We start from the raw sequence: 27,972 nt of genomic DNA, 5'->3' as shown, positions 1-27,972 counted from the left end.
CCTTTGAACTTTCTCCTCTTATCTTAAAATACATCTCCTATGTGTCTGACATTCCTACCCCGGGGACAAGATTCTATCTACCCTGTCCACGCCTCTCATCATTTTATAAAATTCCATCATGTCTCCCCTCAACCTTCAATGCTCCAGAGAAGTTACTAGTGGAGTGCCGCAGGGATCGGTGCTGCATCCATTGTTGTTTGTCATCTACATCAATGATAGGGAAGATAATGTGGTAAACTGGATCGGCAAATTTGTGGGTGACACCAGGATTAGGAATGTAGTGGACAGTGAGGACAACTATCAAAGCTTGCAGCAGGAACTGGATCAGCTAGAAAAATATGCTGAAAAATGGCAGATGGAAGTCAATGCTCTCAAGTGCAAGGTGTTGCAGTTTGGGAGGACAGACCAGGGCAGGATTTACACTATGAGTGGTAGGGCACTAAGGAGTGCAGTAGAGCAGAGAGATCTGGGAATACAGATCCATAACCTATTGAAAGCGGTGGCTCAGGTAGATAGGGCCGTAAAAAGAGCTTTAGGCACACTGGCCGTCATAAATCAGAGTACTAAGTACAGGAGTTAGGATGTTATGTTGCTGAGGGCCAATTTGGAGAAATGTGTGCCGTTCTGGTCACCTACCTACAGGAAAGATGTCAATAAGATTGAAAGAGTGCAGAGAAAATTTATAAGGATATTGCCAGGACTTGAGCACGTGAGTTATAGGAAAAGTTTGAATATGTTAGGACTTTATTTCCTGGAGTGTAGGGGAATGAGAGGATATTTGATAGATATATACAAAATTATGAGGGGTAAAGATAGGGTAAATGCAAGCAGACTTTTTACACTGAGGTTGGATGAGACTAAAACTAGAGATCATAGGTTAAAGGTGAAGGGTGAAACGTTTAAGGGGAACATAAGGGGGAATTTCTTCACTCAGAGGGTGTGGGATGTGCTGCCAGTGGAAGTGGTGGATGCAGGTTTGATTTCAATATTTAAGCAAAGTTTGGATAAGTACATGGTTGGGAGTGGTATAGAGGACTATGGTCTGGGTGTGGGTCGATAGGACTAGGCAAATAATTGTTCAGTATAGACTAGGTGGGCCAAAGGCCCTGTTTCTCTCCAATAATGCTCTATGACGCTATGACTGTATAGGTTTGTCCAACCTTTCCTCATGGCTCTCTAATGTAATGGGGTGACCAGAATTGCGCAGAATATTCCAAGTGCGAGCTAACCAAAATTTTATATAGTTTTTCAAATCTATGGCTCCTCCCTCCCAGTCACTGCTAAGGACATTGGTCATTCCTGTTCATTCTTTCCACGACCCTCATCATTTTAAACCACTGTCCAATTTTTGCCAGAAATGTACACTTAAACATGCATCCATATTTATGAAAGCTGAATATTATTTGCATATTGTTAAGTTAGTATCTGATTACCATTCATAACTTAAGATTGATCAGATACGACTGAAATTCACAGAATCACAAAATGTCATGCTAAGAAAAACAATAAATCAGTGTGTGTTTCCCAGCATGGATCAGAATTAATATGAGAGGATTAAGACCATGGTGTTTGCATAACTTAGAGGCACTCTGATTTTATTTATCAACGGTGTAAATCCCTGCCCAGTCCTTTGTCTGGGAATAGTTTCTCCAGTGCATCTCATGTGAGTGATGGGATGCCAAGTTGCCAACCAGTGATTCTCCCAAAGTGATCTGCTGCCATTTATCAAAGCATTCAGCGTAACTGCCAAGATTAATAGCAGGACTCTAAGCTTATGTGGAGGAACAGAGGGGTCTTGGAGTCTGCATCCGTAGATCCCTCAGTGTTGCTGTGCGTTGATAGGGTAGTTAAGAATGCATTTGGTGTTTTGGCCTTCAATAGTCAGTGGATTGAGATCAAAAGCCACAAGGAATTTTACAGCTCTATAAAACCCTGGTTAGACCGCACCTGTGTTCAGTTCTGGTGATTTCATTATAGGAAGGATGTGGAAGCTTTAAAGAGGCTGCAGAGGAAATTTACGAGGATTCTGCCTGGACTAGACGGCATGTCTTGTGAAGTTAGGTTGAACAAGCTAGGGGCTTTCGCTTCAGAGCGAGGGGGGATGAGCAGTGACTTGATAGAGGTGTACAACATGATAAGAGGCACAGATTGAGCAGACAGCCAGAGACATTTTCCCAGGGTGGAAATGGCCAGTACGAGGGGGCATAACTTTAAGCTGATTCGAGGAATGTACAGGGGAATGTCAGAGGTAAGTTCTTTACACAGAGACTGGTACGCCCTGTCAGGGTGGTGGTAGAAGCAGATACATCAAATGATGAGGGTCGTGGTAGGGGCATTTAAGAAACTCTTAGATAGGCACACGGATGATAGAAAAATGGAGGACTATGTAGGATAGAAGGGTTAGACTGTTCTTAGAGAAGGTTAAAATGTCGACGCAGCATCATACTATATTGTGCTATAACGTTCTATGTTCTATGAAGGCCAATTGCTTAGAGGTAACAATGGAAAATATAATGATGCAGGGCCAAACCATTCAGTTTCATAGCTCTTATTGTAAAAGGTCCTTCACTTGCCTTTACAAAACTCGGATTGCATTGCTTGCATACAGACACCATCCCAAAGTCTTAACAATGAAAGTCTAGCCTGGCATGCCAGTAGAATACAGAGGGAGTGCTACTTGGTGCCATCTTCACATTAGATGTTTAACTGAGGCTCCATCTGCAGTAATTATTGTTATATTAGCACATTACCATTTTAGAACATAGAGAAAATAGAACACGACAGCACAGTACAGGCCCTTTGGCCCATGATGCTATGCCAGCCTTTTAACCTACTCTACCCTCCTACATAGCCCTCCATGTTTCTATTATCCATGTGCCTATCTAAGAGTTTCTTAACTGTCTCTGATGTATCTGCCTCTACCCCTGCACTTGGCAGGGTGTTCCGTGTACCTGCCACCCTCTGTGTAAAGAACTTAACTCTGATGTCCCCTAGATTTTTCTCCAATCACTTTAAAATTATGCCTCCTTGTATTTTTAAGAATACTATAAATAGTTCTGAGCATGGCCAGCATCTTGGGAGTGATAATAAAGAAAACATTGCTCTCCAAGCTGCGGTAGTGAGCTTGTTTAATTAATCACATACATCAAAGGCTTGCAGGATGCAATTTACACAAGCTATTCTCTTTGTGGGTGGTGGGGTGGAGATACATCTCTACCAAAGGAGGTGTAAGGCACTTCTTCCCTCTGCTAGTCTACAGGTCACCCTTGGGCAAGGAGTTACACCTGCTTATACCACCTCCCCCCCCCCAATGGTCAGGGTCATGTGAAGCCACGGGAGCAGCTGGTGATTGGTTATATGAGCAGCCGATGCATATCACACGTCCCAGTTATGAAACCACTGATACCAGGCAGATAATCTCTGAAGAGTATTGATAATGGCTGGGGTCACCCATCTTGTAAAGACACTGCTCAGAAGGAGGTAATGGCAAACTACTTCTGGATAAAAATTTGCCAAGAGCAATCATGATCATGTAAAGACCATGATCACCTACGTCATATGACATAGCACATAATGATGACTCACTTTGATGTAGAGCACGCTATAGCATGGTTTGAAGGAGGCCAGGTAGGTTAACTCTGGACTCTATTTCATTTACTTAACCTTTTGGAATCTAGGCATCTTGAGCAAGGTGGGTATTAACTGCTTATCTCTGATTCTGAAGGTAGTGGTGAGCTGCTACCTTCATCTGTTATAACCTTCCAAAATTTGCTTATCTATTCACTTATTTATGGATGCACCACAGTAATGGGTCTTGCCAGCCCAACGAGCCTATACTGCCCAATTACACCCATGTGATCAATTGATCTACTAACCCATATGTCTTTGGAATGTGCGAAGAAACCGTAGCACAAACAGGAAACCCACATGGTCACGTGGAGAACTTACAAACTCCTGACAGAGAGCAGTGGGTCGCTGTTGCTGTAATAACGTTTCACTAACTGCTACATGATCGTGTTATCCGCCCTCTCCATTTATCAGCCTTTGCATAATGTCAGAACACAGTACAGCAGAGTACAATACCACAGGCAACGTATTCCACGCACTCAACACTCTCTGTGTAAAAAAAAAATCACCTTTGACATTCCCCTCTATATTTTCCTCCAATCACCTTTAAATTATGCTCGCTCATACTAGCTATTTCTGCCCTGGAAAAAAGGGAAAATGGTGCTTGCTGTCCATTCTATCAATGCCTTTTATCATTCACTTCTCATCCTCCTTCACTCTAAAGAGCAAAGACCTAGCTCACTCAACCTTTCCCCACAAAACTCTCTAATCCAGGCAGCATCCTGGTAAATCTCCCCTACACTCTCTCTTATCTTTCCTATAAAGAGGTGACCAGAACAAAAGTGGGGGAGGGGAAGGAGGACAGCTAGAAAGTGATGGTGATTGGTGGGAAAGGAACCTGATAGGAGAGGAGAGTGCACCAGAAGCAGGTGATAGGCAGGTGAGAAGAGGCAAGAGGTCAGAGTGGGGAATAGAAGAAGGGAGCGGGAGGGAATTTTTTTTGGACCTGAAGTAGAAATGGATATGCATGCCATCAGGTTGGAGGCTACCCAGACAGATTGCCTCATCTTGATATGTTGAAACAGAAATGGGAATCAGAATAAAAATGTTTGATCACTGGAAGTTCCGCTTCCAGTGGACGGAGCAGAGGTGCCTAACGAAGTGGTCCCCCAATTTATGACGGGTCTCACCTATGTAGAGGAGGCCGCATCGGAAGCACCGGACACAATAGACGACCCCAGCAGATATGCAGCTGAAGTGTTGCTTCACCTGGAAGGAATGTTTGGGGACATGAATGGAGGTGAGAGAGGAGGTGAATGGGTAGGTGTTGCAGTTTGGCCACTTGCAGAGATAAGTGCTGGGAGGGAGATTAGTGGGGAGGGACAAATGGATAAGGGAATTATGGAGGGGTGATCCCTGCAGAAAGTGGGGGGGGGGGTAGGTAAAGATGTGTTTGGTGGTAGATTTCTTTGGAGATGGCAGACATCGCAGAGAAGGATATGTTGGATGCAGAGTCTCATGAGGTTGTAGGTAAGGACAAGAGGAACTCTATCACTGTTAAGGTGGTGGGAAAAATGGGGTGAGAGTGGATGTTTGGAAATGGAGGAGATGTGGGTGAGGACAACATCAATGATGGAGGAAGGGAAACCCATTCTTTAAACAATGGGGACATCTCTGGGAAAGCCACGTCCTAGGAACAGATGTGGCAGAGACAAAGGAACTGAGAAAAGGGAATAGCATTTTTATAGGAGACATGGTGGGAAGAGGTACACTCAAGGTAGCCATGCGAATTGCTAGGTTTATAAAAGGTATTGGTAGACAGTTTGTCTCCAGAGATGGAGATGGAGAGATTGCGAAAGGGGAGTGAGGTGTCAAAAGTAGACAAAGCGAATTTAAGGGCAGGGTGGAAGTTGGAGGCAAGTTGATGAAATTGACAAACTCAGCAAGGACGTACGAAGCAGCACCAATGCAGTAGCCAAGGAAGAGTTGAGGAGCATTACCAGGGAAGGCTTGGAACACAGACTGTTCTATGTAGGCAACAAAATGTTAAGCATTGCTGGGTTCCATGTGGGTGCCATCGGCTATACCTCTAATCTTGAGAAAGTGGGAAGAGCTGATGGATAAGTTGTTGAGGGATTATGTTACCTTTGTAACAGTGCAGCCTGTAGGAGATCGTTGTATACAAATTTACCACTGCCCTACATACATCAAACTAATGATTAAGAATATACTTCTTGGAGTACTTATGAATGTCTCTGTATAAATGTAAACAAAAAGAAAGTTATGAGTTTTTATAGAGTCTTTTGAAACACTCAAGTGCTTTATAGCTGATAAAGATTTCTTGAGTTGTAGCGGTTAGGGTCAGTAGACCATAAGACTATAAGACCTGGGAGCAGAATTACACCATTCGGACCATCGAGTCTGCTCCACCATTCCATATATATTAATCCCCTCAATCCCACTGTCCTGCCTTCACCCTGTAACCTTTGACACCCTTACTAATCCAGAATCTATCAACCTCCGCTTTAAATATACCCAATGACTCGGCCCCTCCACAGCTGTCCACGCAATGAATTCCACAGATTCACTGCCCTCTGTTTAAAGAATTTCCTCCTCACCTCTGTTCTAAAGGGATGTCCTTATATTCTGAGGCTGTGCCATCTGGTCCCAGACTCACCCACTATACGAAACATCCTCTCCATATCCACTCCATCTAGGGTGAAAATGGACTCTTTTTTTTAACCTTTTTCTTCCAACTGATAGAGATCTTTAATGAATGGACCAAATGCATTTCAATACATTACACATCTTAAGCCATCACCTGAAGTTAAAATTATCCACTAGAACCTTTAAACATTTAAAATATTTTATATACCTCTTGACTTATGACTTACGTATCCTCATCCATCTCACACAAGGGTGATTTGTGCAGAAATTACTCAACTGATTTTTTATTAATTCAACTAATTCAAATAATTATTATTTTGACCTTCTTCAATGTTGTAAATATATATTTTAAGCTGCCCACTGCAAATAGATAACAAAATCACTATGTTAACAGACTTCCAGGTCTGCACAGGCAGGCTCCTCCCAGCTAACAGGAGTCTCCTGCCACCTGTTTCCAACTCATCACCTGCAGCCTATTTAAACCCAGCTTTCATCCACAATCCTTGTTACTTATACAAACTGGTCAGCTTCAATCAGTTGCTCCTTGCCTTCAATTACCCTGCTGCCTTGTTGAGTTAAATATCTGTTCTCTCTTGTTTTGTAAGCCCTCGTGGCTTGTTATTTTGCAGTTTATTGTTAAAGTCATCACTCACCACTAAATCATCTCCACTGCTCTGTGTTTGGATCTAGCCTCTTCTACATTTCCTGACACAGACTATGCACTTACATTATGAACAGCTTTAGGATTAGATGATCAAGTGGATCATCAAGTGTTCTAAGTGGATCAAGCTGGCTTGGATGATGTTCAGATTAAAATAAATACAGCAGTGAGTTGATGAGGGTGCATTCTATTCAAAACAGCTAGATCCCTCAAAATTAAACAGCAAGGCTTTCATGAGAACAGAAGTGTCAACTAAATGCAAAATGCTGAAATGTCAGAAAATACTAAAGCTGTGCTCCTCCGGCCCCAAACTCAACTTTTTGGTTGGATCCTCAAGGAAAACCAATCCTTGACAGATGTCCCTCAAACATTTTTAATGCCATTTTCAGGTAATAACATTGTTTTCTGTTTACAGTTTCTGATTTAGCTTCCAATTAGAAATGAGTGTATACATTATTTCCTTCATATTGGGAGCTCAGTAGGCTGTTTAGCATGAATTGGTGTTAGCCACTGTTAATTCTTGAACAAATTATCTGAAAACATTGCTGTTTATGGGACCGTGTTGTACAAAAATTGGATGCCATATTCATTCACATAAAAACTTTAAGTAAAGCATTTCTGAAGTTTTGAAATGCGTTAGGCATCCAGGGTATGTGAAAGATTCCACTTTGTTTTTTTCTCTCTTAACACAAAATGCATCATAGTAATTTTTCAGAGCTACTTTAATGCACGTCCCAAACTACTGTGCTGAAGGGCCAGATAGGTATGGACAAAAGAATGCCATTATTTGCAAGTGTCACTTGCGGGCAGCTCTCAGCACATCCTTGGGTTGTGTTGGTTGTTAATACAAACGGCACATTTCACTGTATGTTTTGAAGTACATGTGATAAATACACTCAGTAGCCACTTTATTAGGTACTGTATCTCCTGAACCTAATTAAGTGGCCTCTGAGTGCTTATTTGTGGTCTTCTGCAGCTCTAGCCCATTGAACCTTCTAGCAGATGTGAGAGATGCTCTTCTGCACAAAACTGTTGCAACATGTGTTTATTTGAGTTACTATCACCTTTCTGTCAGCTTGAACCAGTCTGGCTGTTCTCCTCTGGCCTCTCTCTTCGCTTACAGAACGCCTGCTCATTGGATTTTTTTTGTTTCTTGCACCATTCTCTGTGAACTCTAGAGATTGTTGTGTGTGAAAATCCCAGGAGATCATCAGTTTCTGGGATACTCAAACCACCCTATCTGGCACCAACAATCATTCTACAGTCAGTCACTTCAATCACATTTCTTCCACATTATGGTGTTTGTTCTGAACAACAACTGAACCTCTTGACCATGTCTGCATGCTTTTATGCATTGAGTTGCTGCCACTTGATTGGCTGATTCAATGTACGTATTAACGAGCAGGTTACAGGCGTACCTAATAAGGTGGCCACTGAGTGTATATTAATCGGAAACTGAAGTGTCCTCTGTGTTATGTATTGCCCTGACTTGTAAGTATATTGATATTCTTTCACTCTCACTGGGTCTGAGTTCTGAAACTCAATGGCCAACAACAAAATGGGAGACACAAGAGACTGCAGATGCTGAAATCTGGAGCAAGACAAGATCCTGGAGGAACTTAGCAGGTCAACATCTGTGGAGGGAAATGGACAGATGATGTTTTTGGGTCAAGACCCTTCATCTTTACCAAAAAGACCAATATGATTCAAGAAGGTAGGCAGCTATCATCTTCTTGTGCAACAAAGGGATGTAAAAATGCTGTCTTTGGAAGGAATCATTTTCAAAAATAAGCCTAGTTCAGATAATCTGTAGGAAATATTAATACGCAGCAGCCTCTCTGGACTCTGGATTGGGGATTGCCAAACGTTATGTGGATTTTCTAGTGTAGTCTGTTTTGTCATATGATTTTGTGATATCATTCTGGAGGAATGTTGTCTCATTTTTTAACTGCATTGCATTTGTGGTTTCTAAATGACAATAAACTGAATCTGAATCTGAATTGAATGGAAGTTCAGAGACATTCCATATTTGTAAAGCATAACTTTGTACTGAATAAATCCATTTCACTGCCTAGCAGCCCAACAGTTGCTTCAGGCATTTGGTTCCCTAACTTTCCAATGTAAGATCAGTGCTTTCTAGAGACCTTTGATAGGTAAGCAGCCAAAAAGAAGTTCCTTTCCCACAGTTATCCCTTCTGGGTGGTTGCTGGTGACTGGTGGTGTTCCACAGGGGTCTGTGTTTGGACCACTTCTTTTTACGTTATATGTCAATGATTTGGATGATGGAATTGATGTCTTTGTGACCATGTTTGCGAATGATACAAAGATAGTTAGAGCAAAAGGTAGTGGTGAGGAAATAGAGAGGCTACAGAAATAGTTAGACAGATTAGCAGAATGGGCAAAGAAGTGGCAGATGGAATACAGTGGTGGGAAGTGTATGGCCATGCACTGTGGTAGAAGAAACAAAAGTGTAGGCTATTTTCTAAATGCTGAGAAAATTGAAAAGTCAGAGGTGTAAAGAGACTTGGGAGTGCTATGCAGGATTTCCTAAAGGTTAATTTACAGGTTGAGTCTGTGGTGAAGAAGACAAATGCAATGTTAGTATTCATTTCAAGAGGACTAGAATATAAAAGCAAGGATGTAATATTGAGACTTTATAAAGCACTGGTGAGGCCTCACTTGGAGTATTGTGAGCAGTTTTGGGCCCCCTATTGAATAAAGAATGTGCTGACATTGGAGAGGGTTCAAAGGAGTTTCATGAAACTGATACTAAAAAAGCCTTGATAGAGTGGCTATGGAAAGGATGTTTCATATGGTGAAAGAGTCCAAGACCAGAGGACACAGCCTCAGAAGAGAGGGGCATCCTTCTAGAATGGAGATGAGGAGAAATTTCTTTAGCCAGAGAGTGGTGAATCTGTGAAATTCGTTGTCACAGGTGACTGTGGAGGCCAAGTCATTGGGTATATTTAAGGCAGAGGTTGATAGGTTCATACAGGGATATGAGGAGAAGGCAGGAGATCGAGGCTGAGAGGGAAAATGGATCAGCCATAATGAAATGGCAGAGAAGACTCAATGGGCCAAATGGCCTAATGCTGCTCCTATATTTTATGGTCTTTTACCTATTCCTACCCTGTCTCCTGTAAAAATGCGATTCCCTTTTCTCAGTTCCTTCATCTCCACCGCAGGATGAGGCTTCCCTTTCCAGGACTTCAGAGATAGACAGATAGATACAGAGATACTTTATTGATCCCAAAGGAAATTACAGTGTCACAGTAGCATTACAAGGGCACAGTTATACTAATATTAGAAGAGAAGTAAGAAAGAATAAATAACAGTCTAATGGGGGGGGGGGGGTCATCACTTCCCTGGCTATAGGTTGACTCATTACAGAGCCTAATGACTGAGGGCAAGAATGATCTCATATGTCTCTGTTCAGCCAAGGTGGCAAGCAGAGGGTGAGAAACATTGTCCAGAATTGCCAGGATGTTCCGGACCATCCTTTGTTCTACCTCAGCCTCAGTGTGTCCAGTTTGACTCCTATAACAGAGACAGCCTCTCTAATCAGTATATTGAGCCTGTTGGCATCACCTGTGTTGATGCCATTGCCCCAGCACACCACAACATAAAAGGTTATCCTGGCAACAAGACTGGTAGAACATGTGAAGAAGAGGCCTGCACACTCCAAAGGACCTCAGCCTCCTCAGGAACTAGAAGTGACTCTGGCCCTTCTTGTACACAGCCTCTGTGTTGGTGCTCCACTCAAGTCTGTCGTCCACGTGCACCCCCAAGTACTTGTAGGTCCTCATCATATCCACGTCCTCACCATCAATAGTAACAGGGAACAGTGCAGGGTTAGTCTTCCTAAAGACCATCACTATCTCCTTTGTCTTACTGACGTTGAGCTGCAGATGATTCAGCTTGCACCATTTGACAAAATCCTCCACCAGACCCTATATTCATCCTCCCATCCTCCCTTTATACACCCAACGATTGCTGAGTCATCAGAGAATTTCTGCAGATGACATGACTCAGTGTTGTATCTAAAGTCTGAGGTATACAGGGTAAACAGGAAGGGAACCAGTACAGTCCCCTGTGGGGCCCCAGTGCTGCTCATAGCCATGTCTGACACACAGCTCTGAAGCTGCACAAACTGTGGTCTGCCAGTCAGTTAGTCCATTATCCAGGATACAATGGAAGTGTCAACCTGCGTTGAACGGAGCTTTTCCCCCAGTAATGAGGCCTGTATGGTATTGAAGGCACTTGAGAAATCAAAAAACATGATTCTCACAGTGCTACCCTGCTTATCCAAATGGGAGTAGGCTCTGCTCAGCAGGTAGATGAGTGCATTGTTGACTCCAATGTGCTCCAGGTAGGCAAACTGCAGGGGATCGAGGGCTGATCTGACCAGAGGTCAGAGATGAGCCAGGACCAGCCCCTCTGGGGTCTTCATGATGAGTGAGGTCAGGGCCATTGGACGGAAGTCACTCAAGACTTTCAGTTGGCCCTTTTTGGATAATGGGACCACACATGATGTTTTCCACACAGTCGAGACCCTTTCCAGACTGAGACTCAGATTGAAAATGCGCTGGAGAACTCCACACAGCTGCTCAGCACACTCCTGGACCCTGGGGTTCCCACCATACGGTCCCAATGCTTTGCTGTGTCTGTTTCCCCAGAGCCCTTCTCACCTGCTCAGTCGTGAAGAATAGATGTCCCCTTCTTCAAAGAATGGGGTTTCCCTTTCTCCATCATTGATGATACCCTCACCTGCATCTCCTCCATTTCCTGAAAATCCACACTCAGCCTATCTTCCCGCTGCCTTAACAGTGGTAGAGTTCCTCTTATCCTTATCTACCACCCCATCAACCTCTGCATCCAACACATTATCCTCCGCAACTTCCACCATCTCCAAAGGGATCCAACCACTAAACATATCTTTACCTCCCTCCCTCTCTCCACTTTCTGCAAGAATTTCTCTCTCCGTGATTCCTTTGATCATTTATCCCTCCCCACTAATCTCCCTCCTTGCACTCATCCCTGTAAATGGCCTAAGTGCTACACGTGCCCATTCACCTCCATTCAGGGCCTCAAACAGTCCTTCCAGGTGAAGCAACACTTCACCTGCGAATCTGCTGGGGTCGGCTATTGTGTCCAGTGCTCCCGATTTGTCCTCCTCTATATTGGTGAGGCCCATCGTAAATTGGGAGAAGCATTTCGTTGAGCACCTCCACTTTATCCGCCAAAAGTATAACTTCCAGATGGTGAAACATTTTAATTTCGATTCCCATTCCTGTTCTAACATGTCAGTCCATGGCCTCCTCTTGTGCCAAGAAGAGGTGACCCTCAGGGTGGAGGAGCAACACCGTATATTCCATCTAGATAGCCTCCAACCTGATGGCATGAATATCAATTTCTCCTTCTGGTAAAAATATTCTCTCCCCTCCCCTCTTTTTCTATTCCCCATTCTGGCCTCTTACCTCTTCTCACCTGCCTATCACCTCCCCCTGGGTCCCCTCCTCCTCCCATTTCTCTTACAGTCCACCCTGCTCTCCTATCAGATGCCTTCCTCTCCAGCCCTTGACCTTTTCCACACACCTGGCTTCACCTATCACCTTCCACCTAGCCTCCTTCCCCTCCCCCCACCTTTTTATTCTGATGTCTTCTTCCTTCCTTCTCAGTCCCGATGAAGGGTCTTGGCCTGAAAAGTTGACTGTTTATTAATTTCCATAGATGCTGCCTAACCTGCTGCGTTCCTCCAGCATTGTGTGTGTGTTGCTCTGGATTTTCAGCATCTGCTGACTGTTTTGTGTTTGTGAATGGGAGCTTGCGTAGTTCGCTCATAATTATAATTGGAGTGAAGCAGTAAAATTTGGCCTCATCAATCAAAGGACAGCAAGCTGATTAAAGCTACACAGCTTTCCAGTTTATCTGATGTTTATGGCTTTTTTCCATTGGAAGACAGGCAGATATTTGAATGAGGTAATCCAGAAATAGGGGATGGAATACATCAAACGAGTGGTCTAAATCTTCAGTATTGTGAGGGTGGATTGCTTGTGAACTAAAGTAAATAAACATTTTGATTTGTTTTACGCTATGGAATCAGACTGCTTAATATTTTATTTTGTGTTTTTTTATTTTAGAGATTTTTTTTATAGTACAGAATAGGCCCTTCCAGCCCTTTGAGCTGCATTGCCCAGCAACCCTCGACAACCCCGATTTAGTCTGAACCTGATCACGAGACAACTTACAATGACCAATTAACCTACATGGTATGTCTTTGGATCCTCTAGCAAGAAACAGGAGCACCCAGGGAAAACCCATGTATTTATTCCATGGGGTGGACGTACAGAGATGCCTTACAGAGGACGGCGGGATTGAACTCCAAACTCCGACATCCTGAACTGTAATAGCATTGCGCTAACCGCAACACCTCCATGGCGCCCCCATATTTTCATACTTAATATATTCAGTGTTTTATTTGAGGTCTGAAATTCTGTAGCAAGGGAACAAGATCAAGACCAGCCTTTTAAGTATGAGTTCTGTTCATAATGAGAAAGCAGAAGAGAAATCCTGCAGCATAACTTAAGTCGATCATGCAGAAACACACAGAAAATAACATTTCCTCATTATAACCCATTGCTGACATGTAGCTGTTTCAATATGAAATATTTTACGGACCACTACGTAACTGTATCACATTCATCCAAGAGTGAAGAAAAGCAAGGATGTAATGCTGAGGCTTTACAGGGCATAGGTCAGACTGCACCTGGAATATTGTGAGCAGTTTTGGGCCCCTTATTGAAGGATATGCTGGCATTGGAGAGGATCCAGAGGGAGTTCACAACAATGATCCTGGGATTGAATAGGTTAATGTATGAGGAGCGTTTGATGGTTCTGAGCCTGTACTCACTGGAGTTTAGAAGAATGAGGGCTGGGGGGGGGGATCTTATTGAAACCTATCGAATATTGAAAGACTGAGATACAATGTACGTGGAGAGGATGTTTCCTGTAGTGGGGGAGCGTAGGACCCGAGGGCACAGCCTCAGAATAGAATGACGTTCCTTTACAACAGAAATGAGGAGGAATTTCTTTAGCCAGAGGGTGGTCATTGTTATAGATGGCTATGGAGGACAAGTTGTTGGGTATATTAAAGTGGAGGTTGATAGGTTCTTTATTAGTGAGGGTGGCAAATGTTATGAGGAGAAGGCAGGAGAATGGGGTCGAGAGGGATAATAAGTCAGCCATGATGAAATGACAGAGCAGCCTCAATGAGCGGAATGGCCTAATTCTGCTCCTATGTCTTAAGGTCTTATGAATATCTACCTACATGTGTCTGACTTAAGCATTTCAGTGAATAGCATTCTTGTCACTTGAAGAATAACATTCAAGAAGAACAAGTTGGTGTCCTGGCATCATTCGCACTGCTAATGATAAACCGTGACTCTCAGCTCAGCATGCACATCAGATACTGGACTTGGGGAATCAGAGGTCACAGCCCTAATCTCTGAAAAAGCAAATGATTTGGCAGGAATAAAAAATGTTACAAGCATTGGTTTATCAAAATATAATAAGCTGGAGCAGGTATCTTCACATACTCAAACTAATCAGGACTCTCATCCTTTGGGAACTAATGTTGGTCTCAACTCCCCTCCCCCAGTGAAATGTCACTGATTTCAAGTAAAATGCTGAAAAGTTTCTTAAAACTGTCATTGTCCAGCTTGATTACATTGCTACAAAATATAAATTTTTAAATTATTGTTCTTTTGCCAATTTCACGGTCAGATGCATTGCTATATTTTAAACTCTGTTAAATCCACTGCAATTCAGCCTGATCATCCATTAAAGTTCCTGAAGTGAATTGTGTTTATAATGCATTTTGAAATGGATAATAAATATAATCTGGACAACTTCAAGGCAGGTATACAAAAAGACTGATTTCTCCAACTTCAGGTAATTTCTCCCCCCCCCCCCCTATTTCCATTCCCCATTCTGGTTCCCCTCACTTGCCCATCACTTCCCTCTTGTGCCTCTCCTCCTCCCCTTTCTCCCATTGTCCACTCTCCTCTCCTATCAGATTCTTTCTTCTCCAGCCCTTTATTTTTCCCCTATCACCCTCCCAGCTTCTTCCTTCACACCCCCCGCCCTACCCACCCCACTTCCCCCTCGCCTAATTTCACCTATTACCTGCCAGCTTGTATTCCTGCCCCTCCCCTCAGCTTCTTATTTTAGCTTCTTCCATCTTGCTTTCTCATCCTGATAAAGTGTCTTGCCCCAAAACATCGACTGTTTATTCTCCTCCACAGATGCTGCCTGACCTGCTGAGTTCCTCTGGCATTTTGTGTGTGTTGATCAAGGTTTTCAGCATCTGCGGTATCACTTGTGTTTATTAAGGTATACAAAAATGCACAGAAAATAACACCTCCTAGCTAGTGTCTTGCTGATATACAGCTAGCTCAGTATATATGAACAAATATAGGACTGATACTGAATAAACATGCACTATATCAAATGGGATTAAATAAAATGTATTCAATGAACAATTTGATGTTTAAAAAATATGACATGATTCACAGTACATCTGGCCATGCTAAATCATGCCAAAGAAATCTAAGGTTCTGTGTTATCGATGTGAAATTATACAAACGGGACTTTTGTGCAAAAATATATAGCAGAATTTGCATTAAGATGATCAATTAAGGTGTTAGCTTGTTAAATTCACCAACATAATGTTTAAGGATCATAGGATGCTACAATGGTAATATGGATTCAGTCTCAGCAAGTCTACATCAGTGTTTGACATAATTCCACAGTGTCCTCAGACTTTTTGCATTTAACATGCCGTGGTGAATGGAACAAAGCAGCAGTATTGAAACCCAGTGGTTCCTTGCCTCAGGGTACCTTCCGACACCAGACATTACAATAGCCTCCTGTCAAATGGATACTTGTGATTTTTGAAGTTCAAGATTCAAGATTGTTTAATGTTATTTTCTGTACACAAGTGTAAAGGAGAATTAAATAATTGCAGCTCCAGATCCGATGAAGCACAAAAAGAAACAGTCAGATAAAAAACACAATAAATACGATAGATAGTTTATATATATATATATATATATATATATATATATATATATAGATTGATTGTATGTCTATAAAGTGACGCTAGGCACAGGAGTGTCTGTACATTAGGTGACTGACAGGAAATGTTAAAGTAGTGGTGGTTAGGGGTGTGTCAGTGAGTGGAAGTGTTGATCAGCCTTACTGTTTGGGGGAAGTAACTGTTTTTTGAGTCTGGTGGTCCTGGTGTGGATGCTATGTAGCCTCCTCCCTGATGGGAGTGGGACAAACAGTCCATGACCAGGGTGGGTGGGAACTTTCATGGTATTGCTAGTCTTTTCCTGGCACTTTTCCGTATGCACAGTACTGTATTTCTCAATGTGGACTGAACAGTGATTTTGTAAAATTGGTGGGAGCAAAGGATGTTGAGAATGGTGAGGGCTGTGAGAGAGGTGTGGTACAGGTGGCAGAGAAGGAGTGCCAGGGGTGTGGCATGGAGCGGGTGTAGACGCACCCAGCCCTGATACACCAGGCACGGTCATTTTATTCTAAACAATTGGTTTATTGATCATTACAGAATATCTCTTTGGTGCTTCCCACTCCCCACCCCTTCCCCTTTTTCCAACCAAAAAAGGGGGTATAGGAAGGGGACTTCAGAGGCAAACCTCAAAAGCATGGCGAGGTGTGGATTCCTGATATATAGAAAGGCTTATATGGACACAAAACTGGAATCTGAATTTAGGAATCTTGTTCCCTTGATTCTGACTATCCTCCTCCCACTCTTGCCTCTTTGAGAACCATCTTAAAGCTGATATATTAATCCAATGTGCTGTCATAGGGAGGGGTGATTTGTTAATTCATTTCAAATGCAGATCTCTTACCTTCCCACATCCTCCTTTTGCGGAGTTGGGAGGTTGCTAGATTTGTGTTCCATTCAGGGCTGTTCCATTCACTGTCACTTATGAGCAGGAGTGTGTCCACAGCCAGGATGCTGCCTGCATTCTTCTTGCTTTTGGAAACGACCCTTGTCTTAGTCTTGTAGATGAATCCAATTCACAGGTCTTAACAGAGCCCGGACAGAGCGATGCATAGAGAAGTCCTTCAAAGATATAAATGTGAATATTACCTAAAACAGTTTATTCCATTTGTACAGATCCCCATTTGCTGCTTTGCATACCCTGATTACTTTATATACCCCTGTTCCTTTGCAGTAAATACTCTCCTCAGTGGTGGTGTCTTGTATAAATTCATGTCAACAAACTTCATTTGTGACAGAGTACTGAAAGGCCACATAGCGGAAATAATCCAATGTATTTTGCTTTGATCCATGTGAGTCATGTGTACTCCCCATAGTCGCGCAAAGAAAACATGTTTTAAGGTTATGATGTTACAGAAAGACCAAATTGAAATGCGCCATGTATTGCTGTGTTGCTGTGCTGAGATTTGTATAAGAAAAGGCTTTATTCAAAGGTAAGGGGAAATTACACTGTAATACAACTGTTTTCCTCATCCCTCTTCCAGAGGGCTTTCAGAATTTTATCTAATTTTATTTAATTTATTTAGAGCTACAGCACGGTAACAGGCCCTTCTGGCGTAACGAACACACACCACCCAATTGCACTCATGTGACCAATTAACCTACTAACCCATACTTCCTCAGAATGTGGGAGGAAACCTGGAGGAAACACGCAGTCACAGGGACAGCGTACAAATTCTTCACACAGAGCGGTGGAAATTGAACCCGGGTCGCTGGTGCTGGTGCTGTAACAGCATTATGCTGTTATGTACTATAATAATTCTATGATTCCAATTTCTGTGTTTTTATCAGATCCCTCCCACCTCTCCCTAATTTGCTGCCTTTCCCTCAATCATTAACTTTTTTGGATTTCCACAGCCTGAGTGGATGAGTTGATGGTCAACCTTCAGGGGTTGATATAATAGACGCTCCTTTGTCCATGAAGGAAAGTGCTCAATCCCAACGGTATTCTGATACCGCAATATGAAAGGACAATTCTGCCCAAGTTCTGCCTCCATCACCAAATTTATCCAGGGTTGAGCAAGTCAGAACAATTTTTCCAGACTGTGATTTACTTTCAGTTTTGAAAGATTTGAACCTGAAGAACCTTGAAGTGAGAAAGTCACCATCAATCCATTCCCTTTTCCAGCTGTGCTTCATTACTCCCCTATGAATTCCATTCAATTATTTAAGTTCCCCACAAAAAGCTTAGTGATCTTGATTTCCAAAACTCTTCATATTTCAAACAATTGTGGCCTTACCCTGATCTTGGCTTTTTTTTGTTTTGCAAATAAAGTTATTTTATTTCGGGCCCTGCAGATCAAGTTCCTGTATCTATAAAAGCTGCCTGCACAGAGCAACTATTTGATTTCTCTGATGTGTTCATTTGTGTGCCAGGGCCCTTAATAAGTTGTTGCAGGGGCAAAGCTAAATATAACCTCAGACATTTAAATTAAATATGAAACTTCACATGGAGCTATACACGTGCCACAGGTTAAATTAACATTAGTAATAGGGAAGTGAGCACTTTAACCCACAGGCTCATGTATTAGTCACAGATAATTCTTACTTTAGAGTAACTCCAGAAGTACAATAGTAACTTAGGGCTTTTTTTGTCATTCCATTGCATAGTTAACAAGCAAAATAGATTGATGGTCATAAAAGTTGAAAAAAAAAGCAGGCCATCCAGCCCTACAAAACTGCTTTAGCATTCATCCATTCTACCTTTGTCCCATCTGTAACAGGCAAGATTTCCTGGTGACCAACTACTTTAATTCCACTGCTCATTCCCTTTGACCTGCCGGTCCACGGCATCTATTACTGCCCCGATGAGGCCACTCCCAACACTTCATATTCTGTCTGGATAGACTCCAACTTGACGGTATGAACATCGATTTCTTGAACTTCTGGTAATTTGTCCCCCTTCCCCTTCTCTTTTTTTACCATTCCCAATTCTGGCTTCTCTCCTACCCCCTCACCTCACCTGCCTATTAACTCCCTCTGGTGAACTCCTCCTTCCCTTTCTCTCATGGTCCATTCTCCTTTCCTTTCAGACTTCATCAGCACTTCACCTTTTTCACCTAACACCTCTCAGCTTCTCACTTCATCCCCTCTCCCGCCTCACCTCGTCCCACCTATCACCTTGTACCTCTCCCACCTTTTTATTCTGGCCTTTTCCCCTTCCTTTCCAGTCCTGATGAAGGGTCTCAATCTGAAGCCCTGTAATGTTGACTGTTTATTCCTCTCCATAGATGCTGCCTTACTTAATCAGTTCCTCCAGCATTTTGTGTGTGTTGCTCTGGATTTTCAACATCAACGGAATCTCTTGTGTTTGTGTGCGTTACTAGCATTCATCCTAATCTACTACCTCAGTGATTCCTGAACTATCCCCATATCACTCAATCCCCTAATATCCAGAAATCCATCAATCTCTATTCTGAATGAATACAATGAGTGAACATCCACAACAAGCTGGAATGGAGAGAATGCCAAAGGTTTGCTACCTTCCAAGTGAAGAAAATGTTCATATTCTCAGTCTAGTCATCAAGTACCTAATGATACTAATCCTATTTTCCAGCATTTAGACTGTTGTTCTCTAAGACTTGGCATTTCAAGTACTTAATGGCTCTTACATTTTGCTCTATTATACGCTCTCTCTTTTGTTTTATGTTGTTTTTTCTTCCCTTGTCAGCCTCGGTTGTGTCATCCTGCCATTAGAATACTACTTCTTCTAACCTATGTCTTCCGAATTTCTCGCAGAAACTCCAGCCATTGCTGTTCTGCCATCATCCTTGCCAGTGTTCCCTTCCAATCAACTTTACCCAGCTCCTCCGTCATGCCTCTATTATTTTCCTTACTCCACTGCAAAAATGATATATCTGACTTTAGCTTCTTCCACTCAAATTGCTTGGTGAAGTCTATCGTATTATGATCAATGCCTCCTAAGGGTTCCTTTACCTCAAGCTCCCTAATCAAATCTGGTTCATTACACAAAACCCAATCCAGAATAACCTTTCCCCTAGTGGGCTTAACCACAAGCTGTTCTAAAAAGCCATCTCGTGGGCATTCTACAAATTCCCTCTCTTGGGATCCAGCACCAACCTGATTTTCCCAATCTACCTGTATATTGAAATCCCCCATGACTATCATAACATTGCCGTTTTGACATGCATTTTCTACCTCCCATTGTAATTTGTAGCCCACATTCCAGCTATTGGTCGGATGCCTGCATATAACTCCCATCAGGGTCTTTTTACCCTTGCACATTCTTAATTCTACGCACAATGGTTCTAAACCTTCCAATCCCGTGTCATCTCTTTCTAAGGATTTGATTTCATTTTTTACCAACAGGGCTACAAACCCCTTCTGCCCACCTGCCTGACTTTTCAATACAATATGTATCCTTTGATGTTAAGCTCCCAACTAAGATCTTCTTTCAGCCACAACTCAGTGATGTCCACAACATCATACCCACCAATCTCCAACTGTGTTACAAGATCATTTACCTTATTCTCCATACAGCATGCATTTAAATATGACACCTTCAGTCCTGTATTCATCACCCTTTTTGATTTTGTCCTCATGTTACACTTCAACTCATCCCACTGACAGCAATTGTGCCCTATCATCTGCCTGTCCTTCCTGAAAGTCTCACTGCACATAACGTCTATTTGTATATCAATTGCCCCATCCTCAGCCCTATCACTCCGGTTCCCATCCCTGCCAAATTAGAGTAAACTGTCCCCAACAGCTCTAGAGCCCTCAGGTTCAAGTGTAACCCATCCCTTTTGTACAGGTCATATGTTTTCCAGAAGAGATCCCAATGAACCAGAAATCTGAAGCCCTGCCCTCTGCATCAGCTCCTCAGACATGCTAAATCATCCTATTTTTACCGTCACTTGTGCATGATACAGGTAGCAATCCAGAGATTACTATGCTGGAGTTCTTGCTTTTCAGCTTTCTATCTAACTCCCTAAATTCTCTCTTCAGGGCCTCTTCCCCTTCCGACCCATGCCATTGATGCCAATCTGTACCAAGACTTCTGGCTGCACACCCTCCACTTTTAGAATCCAATGGACCCGATCCAAGATGTTCCTGACTCCTGCAGTTGGGAAGCATCATACCATCCGGGTGTCTCTTTCACGTTCAAAGAATCTCGTGTCTACTCCTCTAAATATGGAATCCCCTGACACTACTGCAGTCCTTTTATCCCCCCACTGCTCATGATCCACAGTGCCAGATACTTGCTCACTCTGACTACCCTCCACTAGGTTGTCCCCCTCAACAGTATCCAAAGCGCTATACTTGTTATTGAGGGGAACAGCCTCAGGGGTACTCTGCACTGGCTGCTCATTTCCTTTCCCTCTCCTGACAGTCATCCAGGTACTTGCTGCCTGCAACTTAGGGGTGACTACACCCCTTGTAGCTCCTCAGTTTCTCCTAGGAGCCAAAGGTTATTGAGCTGCAGCTCCAGTTATTCAACAAGTTCTCTGAGGAGAGGCAGCTGGTGTGGTTATCTGGGAGGCTGGTGGTCTCCCAGAACTCCCACATCTCACACACAGAACACAAGAGAGTCCCTGGGGCCATTCTCACTGCACTAACAGACAAAGAATAAAGAAGCAGAAACAGTTGTTGGGACAAAGCTTGCCCACTCTAACACTGGTCCACTCACTCAATGGCTACTCCATTTGTCCCTACCTTATTTTTATTAACTGTTGCGAAAGAATCACAATTCGATTGAGCCGCTGGAAAAAGACAAAAGCGCGCAAATGTTCCTTTTTAAATCTCTTGCCCCAACCTTTCTGTAGCCTTGTCTCTTGATTTGATTGGGCCACAGGGAAAAAAGATTGTGGACTTTGAAAAGGCTTTTGTTAACATCCATAGGGAGAGCGTCTGGCAAACTCTTGGATCAAAGCAACACAAACAACACGCTGGAGGAACTCAGCAGGTCAGGTAGCATCCATGGAAACGAATAGTCAACATTTCGGGCCAAGACCCTTCGTCAGGCCCGAAGCATTGACTGTTCATTTCCATGGATGCTGCCCGACCTGCTGAGTTCCTCCAGCGTGTTGTATGTGTTGCTTTGACTCAAGCATCTGCAACATACTTTATGTTTAAAACTCTTGGATCATATGGGACCCCTTCCAAAACTGTCCAGCTCATCCAAAGTTTCAATGCTATCTTCACTTGCAGCAGCTTGAGCTTTGAAGTTGAGACAGGAGCCTGGCAAAGCTGTGTGATATCGCCGATATTGTTTAATCTGGTGATTGACTGGGCTAAGAGACAAACAATGAAAGATAAGCAGAGAGGCATTAGGTGGACTCCTTTCTCTACTCTGGAAGACCTTGACTCTGTAGATGACCTTGCATTCCTATCACATACACACCAGCACATGCAGGAGAAAACTCAGCACCTGTGGACCCTTGATGCACAAGTTTGGCTCAGAGTCACCCAGAGAAAGAATGAGACCATGACCCTCAATGTAAAGTCTCCTCCTCCCGTCAAGGCATATAGCGCTGACTTACCCTGCACCAGCAGGCTCAACTAGCTGGGAAGCATCATTTGGCAGGATGGAGGAACCAAGGGCAATATCCAGTGCAGACTCAGCAAAACTAGAAATGTCTTCAGAACAACAAGCAACATGTGTAGATCAATCAAGTAGAGCATCCACACCAAGATGAAGCTGTAGCAGAGTTGTGTTCTGTCCACACTCTTGTACGAGTCAGAATACTGGCACATGGCAGCCAGTGACCTTGCCAATCAGTTGTCGTTTCACACTATCAGCCTCCTTATCTTCTGGCCAAGAATGATCTCCAACCACAGCCTAGTCCTTCAGTGTCATCAAGAGGACATGGCTACAATCATCATGAGGAAGCGCTGGTGATGAGAAGAGAGGCCAAGTCCATCATCAATAGCACATTGCACTGGACCGCAGAAGGGCAAAGGAAACATGGGAGACCAAAGACAACTTGGTGCCGTAACACAGAGGCAGAAATGAGGACCCTGAACCACACCTGTGGCACAATAGAGAAGATGGCCATTGACTGACAGAGATGGAGGACCTTCATTGCTTCCCTAAACGCCAGTGACATAATGGGCAATAAGTAATATTGTCATGAGTTTATCAAAATGTAGATTGCCTAATGTGGCCATTAATATCTCGGATAGTCAGTCCTGGAATATATGTCAATCTAAAGAAAAATTAGTATTCACAATAAAAACCTTGACTGAATAGACACTTGTTAATTTTGGACACTACCCACCCAGCAAACCTTTCCTAAAGCTCTCATCTGGAGAGTGCTAAAACTTCATGCCAATTTAGTAACTTCTGCTCGCACAGAACTATTGAAAGAGAGTGATATTCCATTCAATTTCTCTTCTGTCCTTCCTTCTCTAAAACTGAGCAACAGCAAATGCATAAACTATGTTCTACACCATACATATCATGTAACCATGCACTGTAATAGAGACAGTTGCTAAGATCCTTGAGAGTGGCATATGACCAAACAAGGTTAAGAACAAGGTATACTACTTCAAGGAATTCTATCTGGGTACAGTGCCTTTCAAGTTGGTTGGCATGAGGGTGGAAAAAGTCTTCCACTAATTGGGAATTTGTAAGAGGAACTCAAAAATTAGTCCTGGATTTTATGCCCAGAACAATGAAACATAGAAAGCCTATAGCACAATACAGGCCCTTCGGCCCACAAAGCTGTGCCAAATGTGTCCTTACCTTAGAACTACCTAGACTTACCCATAGCTCTCTATTTTTCTAAGCACCATGTAGCCATCCAGGAGTCTCTTACAAGACCCTATCGTTTCCGCCTCCACCACCATTGCCAGCCCATTCCACGCAGTCACCACTCTCTGCATAAAAAACTTATCCCTGACATCTCCTCTATACCTACTTCCAAGCACCTTAAAACTATGCCCTCTCGCGCTAACCATTTCAGCCCTGGGGAAAAGCCACTGACTATCCACACGATCAATGCCTCTCATCATCTTGTACACCTCTATCAGGACACCTCTCATCTTCCGTCACTCCAAGGAGAAAAGGCGGAGTTCACTCAACCTGTTCTCATAAGGCATGCTCCCCAATCCAGGCAACATCTTTGTAAATCTCCTCTGCACCCTTTCTATGGTTTCCACATCCTTCCTGTAGTGAGGCGACCAGAACTGAGCACAGTACTCCAAGTGGGGTCTGACCAGGGTCCTATATAGCTGCAACATTACCACTCGGCTCCTAAACTCAATCCCACGATTGATGAAGGCCAACGCACCGTATGCCTTCTTAACCACAGAGTCAACCTGCGCAGCTGCTTTGAGTGTCCTACGGACTCAGACCCCAAGATCCTTCTGATCCTCCACACTGCCAAGAGTCTTACCATTACAGGTGTCCCCCGTTTTTCGAACATTCGCTTTACGTCAACTCGCTGTTACGAAAGTCCTACGTTAGTTACCTGTTTTCGCTAACAGAAGGTGTTTTCACTGTTATGAAAAAAGGCAGCGCGTGAAAAATGTCAGCGGGCGAAAAAAGTCAGCGCACGCGCCGAGCAGCCAAGCTCCTCCCCCGGAACTGCATTCTAGCCGGCATTGCTTAAACACGTGCCTGTGAGCATCTGTGCTTTATGTCGATTTATTTTGTGCATCCTTTGGCAAGATGAGTTCTAAGGTATCGGAAAAGCCTAAAAGAGCGCGTAAGGGTGTTACAATTAGCGTAAAACTAGACATAATAAAGCGTTTCGATCGTGGTGAATGAAGTTTGGCTAAGGGTTTGTGGAAGTTGACGAAGATGATGTTGAAGAGATTTTGGCATCCCATGACCAAGAACTGACAGATGAAGAGCTGATGAAGAGGAAAGGATAATAATTGAAACCGAACGCAGTAGCGAATGGTCCGAAAGTGAAGTCGTCCAGGAACTGAACGTGAAGCAACTGCGTGAGATATTCGCTGTGATTGACAACGCTGCAATGATTGCAGAAAAGTATGACTTTAATTTTGAAAGGGTACGTAGGTTTAGGGCATATTTGCAGGATGGTTTGAGTGCTAACAAAGAACTGTATGATAGAAAAATGCGCGAGGCTAAGCAGTCAAGCATACTGTCGTCTTTCAAGCCTTCCACATCAGACGACGAAACTCGACCTGCGACATCGAGGCAGGCAGACATAGAAGAAGGTGACCTGCCTGCCCTGATGGAAACAGACGACGATGAGATGACACCCCAGTCTCCTCTACCTCCCACCACCCCAACCTCCAACGACTCAGCCTAACACACCATCATCAGTGTGCTCGCTGCCTTCCCAATTTCGGTAAGTGAAACTACACTGGGCATACATTATTTCTACTTTATATAGGCTGTGTATTTTTATGTGTTATTCAGCAGCTTCATAGCTTAAAGGTTACTGGAAAGAGCGTTTCTGCCAGGAGCGCTTGCGAGCCGCGTGTTTCTGCCGAGAGCGCTTGCGTGTGATTTTCGCTGCGGTGGATGTAGAAAAGTATTCCTGCATTATATAGGCTGTGTATTTATCAGATCATTCCTGCTTTTACTATATGTTACTGTTATTTTAGGTCTTATGTGTTATTTGGTGTGATTTGGTAGGTTATTTTTTGGGTCTGCGAACGCTCACAAATTTTTCCCATATAAATAAATGGTAATTGCTTCTTTACTTTATGACATTCCGGCTTACGAAGCGTTTCATAGGCTTGCACTCCCTTCGAATAGCGGGGGAATCCATTAATACTATATTCTTCCATCATATTTGACCTACCAAAATGAACCACCTCACACTTACCTGGGTTGAACTCCATCTGCCACTTCTCAGCCCAGTTTTGCATCCTATCGATGTCCCATTGTAACCTCTGACAGCCCTCCACACTATCCACAACACACACACCTTTGTGTCATCAGCATATTTACTAACTCATCCCTCTGCTTCCTCATCCAGGTCATTTATAAAAATCACAAAGAGTAAGGGTCCCAGAACAGATCCCTGAGGCACACCACTGGTCACTGGGCTCCATGAAGAACATGACCCGTCTACAACCACTCTTTGCCTTCTGTGGGCAAGCCAGTTCTGGATGTGCTTGAAGAAAACTACCCATAAGGATCTGGCTCCCTGTGTGTTATTACTTCCCTTTCCTGAAGTGCTCAGCTTAAGGGTACTGTTGAACAGTTAAGTCACATTTAAGAATTCTCACAGATGGCAAACCAAGAAACAAAAAAGCCCTCATTTTAAATGAACTTTTAAAATAGGTTACAAAACTCAAAATAAAGATTGGAAAATTCATATACGTCTAAGAGAAGAGCTGAAATATATAGAGTAAATAAGCTTTCTCAAAAGGTAAAAAGGAATTATTTTAAAATTAATTGTATTTTGAAATAGTTTATTGAGGGAATTGTAATGCACATGTGATTATAATTAACATACACAAATTGCTGGAGAAACTCAGCAAGTCAGACTGCATCTATGGAGCGGAATAAACAGTTGACCTTTTGAGCCTAGACCTTTCATCGTCAAGGTATGTTGCTCAAGATTTCCAGCATCTGCAGAACTTCTTGTGTTTACATACATGATTAATATGAGTTACAAATTAGTCCTGCCATAAATATTTATAATTGACATCATTTAATCTGATTTTCCTTGATTTCCTTGGAGAAGGCTTCCAAAAAATGCAGTCAATAGGTGAGAGTCAAACGACATGTGAATTGCCCCATTAAACTACACATTTACAGAATCACTTTCAGCTCAATGGGGAAATGCTGCAAATCCCATGAGACCATAAAATACTAGGTATGCATTTGATTTCCATTTCACATTCTACAGAATGCTGGCCCTATAGCCTCTTGGAAATATGCATTTACTCCATAGCCAGCAGACTATAAAATTGAACCAACTTAAAACCCTAAGTTTCACAAACATTAACTTATTAGATACTAATTTGTTGGAATTTAGACTCCTGACATTTTGGAAAACCAGGTCAATGCATATATATTTCAAAGTCTAAAGTTTAACAATGTAGAAACACAGTAATCCTGAATGCATTAATGCATTGTGTTAATTTAAATGTCGTCATTTCTTTTCCTTATCCCAACTTTGTTGCCACGGCGATCGAGTGGACTTTTTGATTATGGCTTTCACCTCCCCTACATTTACATCCTTAATTTTAAGGGATTGCTGGGCTAGAACTGAACTTCTTGACCAGGTCTGCATGCTTTCTATGCATTGAGTTGCTGCCATATGATTGGATGATTAGATATTTGCATGAACAAGCAAGTGTACAGGTGTACCTAATAAAGTGGCCACTGAGTACATTTTCCCTCTCAATCCCATTCCCCTGCCTTCTCCATGTAATCTTTGACACCCTTATTAATCAAGAACATATCAACTGCCACTTTAAATATACCCATTTACTTGGCCTCTGCAGCCATCTGTGACAATTAATTCAACAGACTCACTACCCTGTGGCTGAAGAAATTCCTCCTCATTTGTGTTCTGGAGGGACATCTGTCTATACTGAGGTTGTACCCTTTATTCCTAGACTCTCCCACTATTGAAACATCCTTTGCACATCTGCTCTATCTGGGCCTCTCAATATTTAGTAGACAATAAGGTGCCATTTATGGCCAGATTGTGAGGTTAAAAGCCCATCTTTCTGTACTAGGGTACTGAACTTATAACAGTGGGATAGAAGCTGTACTTGAGCCTGACGGTATGTGCTTTTAGGCTTTTGTACTTTCTGCCCAATAGGAGAGGAGACAAGGGAGAATGTATGGGATGGGTGGAGACTTTGATTATGTTGGCAGCTTTACTGAGGCAGTGAGAAGTGTATACAGAGTCCATTGAGGGGAGTCTGGTTTCCAAGATGTGCTGAGCTGTGTCCACAACTCTCTGCAGTTTCATGCAAAGTGTGAGTTGTGTACTCCAGATGATGCTGCCAGACTTCCTCCTCCATAAATGAATGCTGATAACCTCAAAGTTAGAAATGCGGAGCGACAATCTGCTGGAGGAAC

At 42.9% G+C, this 27,972-nt stretch overlaps 1 protein-coding gene across 7 annotated transcripts in view; it reads right to left on the bottom strand.

The window, feature by feature from the left end:
- LOC140741337 (thyroid hormone receptor alpha) overlaps nucleotides 1–27,972 on the bottom strand; it is a 502,247-nt gene that overhangs the window by 200,256 nt on the left and 274,019 nt on the right. For 5 of the 7 annotated variants that reach the window (XM_073071448.1, XM_073071435.1, XM_073071436.1 and 2 more), the window contains one exon: nucleotides 16,831–17,048. The exons of 1 other annotated variant lie outside the window; for it this stretch is intronic. In XM_073071448.1, the coding sequence (XP_072927549.1) occupies nucleotides 16,831–16,883 (53 nt within the window). In that variant the 5' untranslated portion in view covers nucleotides 16,884–17,048. Of the gene's footprint in view, nucleotides 1–16,830; nucleotides 17,049–27,972 lie in introns of those variants that run through there. One more of the 7 variants, XM_073071443.1, reaches the window with a different exon arrangement.

This window comes from Hemitrygon akajei, chromosome 18 (genome assembly GCF_048418815.1).
Source record: "Hemitrygon akajei chromosome 18, sHemAka1.3, whole genome shotgun sequence".
In the NCBI taxonomy this organism is placed as follows: domain Eukaryota; kingdom Metazoa; phylum Chordata; class Chondrichthyes; order Myliobatiformes; family Dasyatidae; genus Hemitrygon; species Hemitrygon akajei.
The sequence above is the reverse complement of the archived record's forward strand: the minus strand, read 5'-3'. Positions and strand labels throughout refer to the sequence as shown.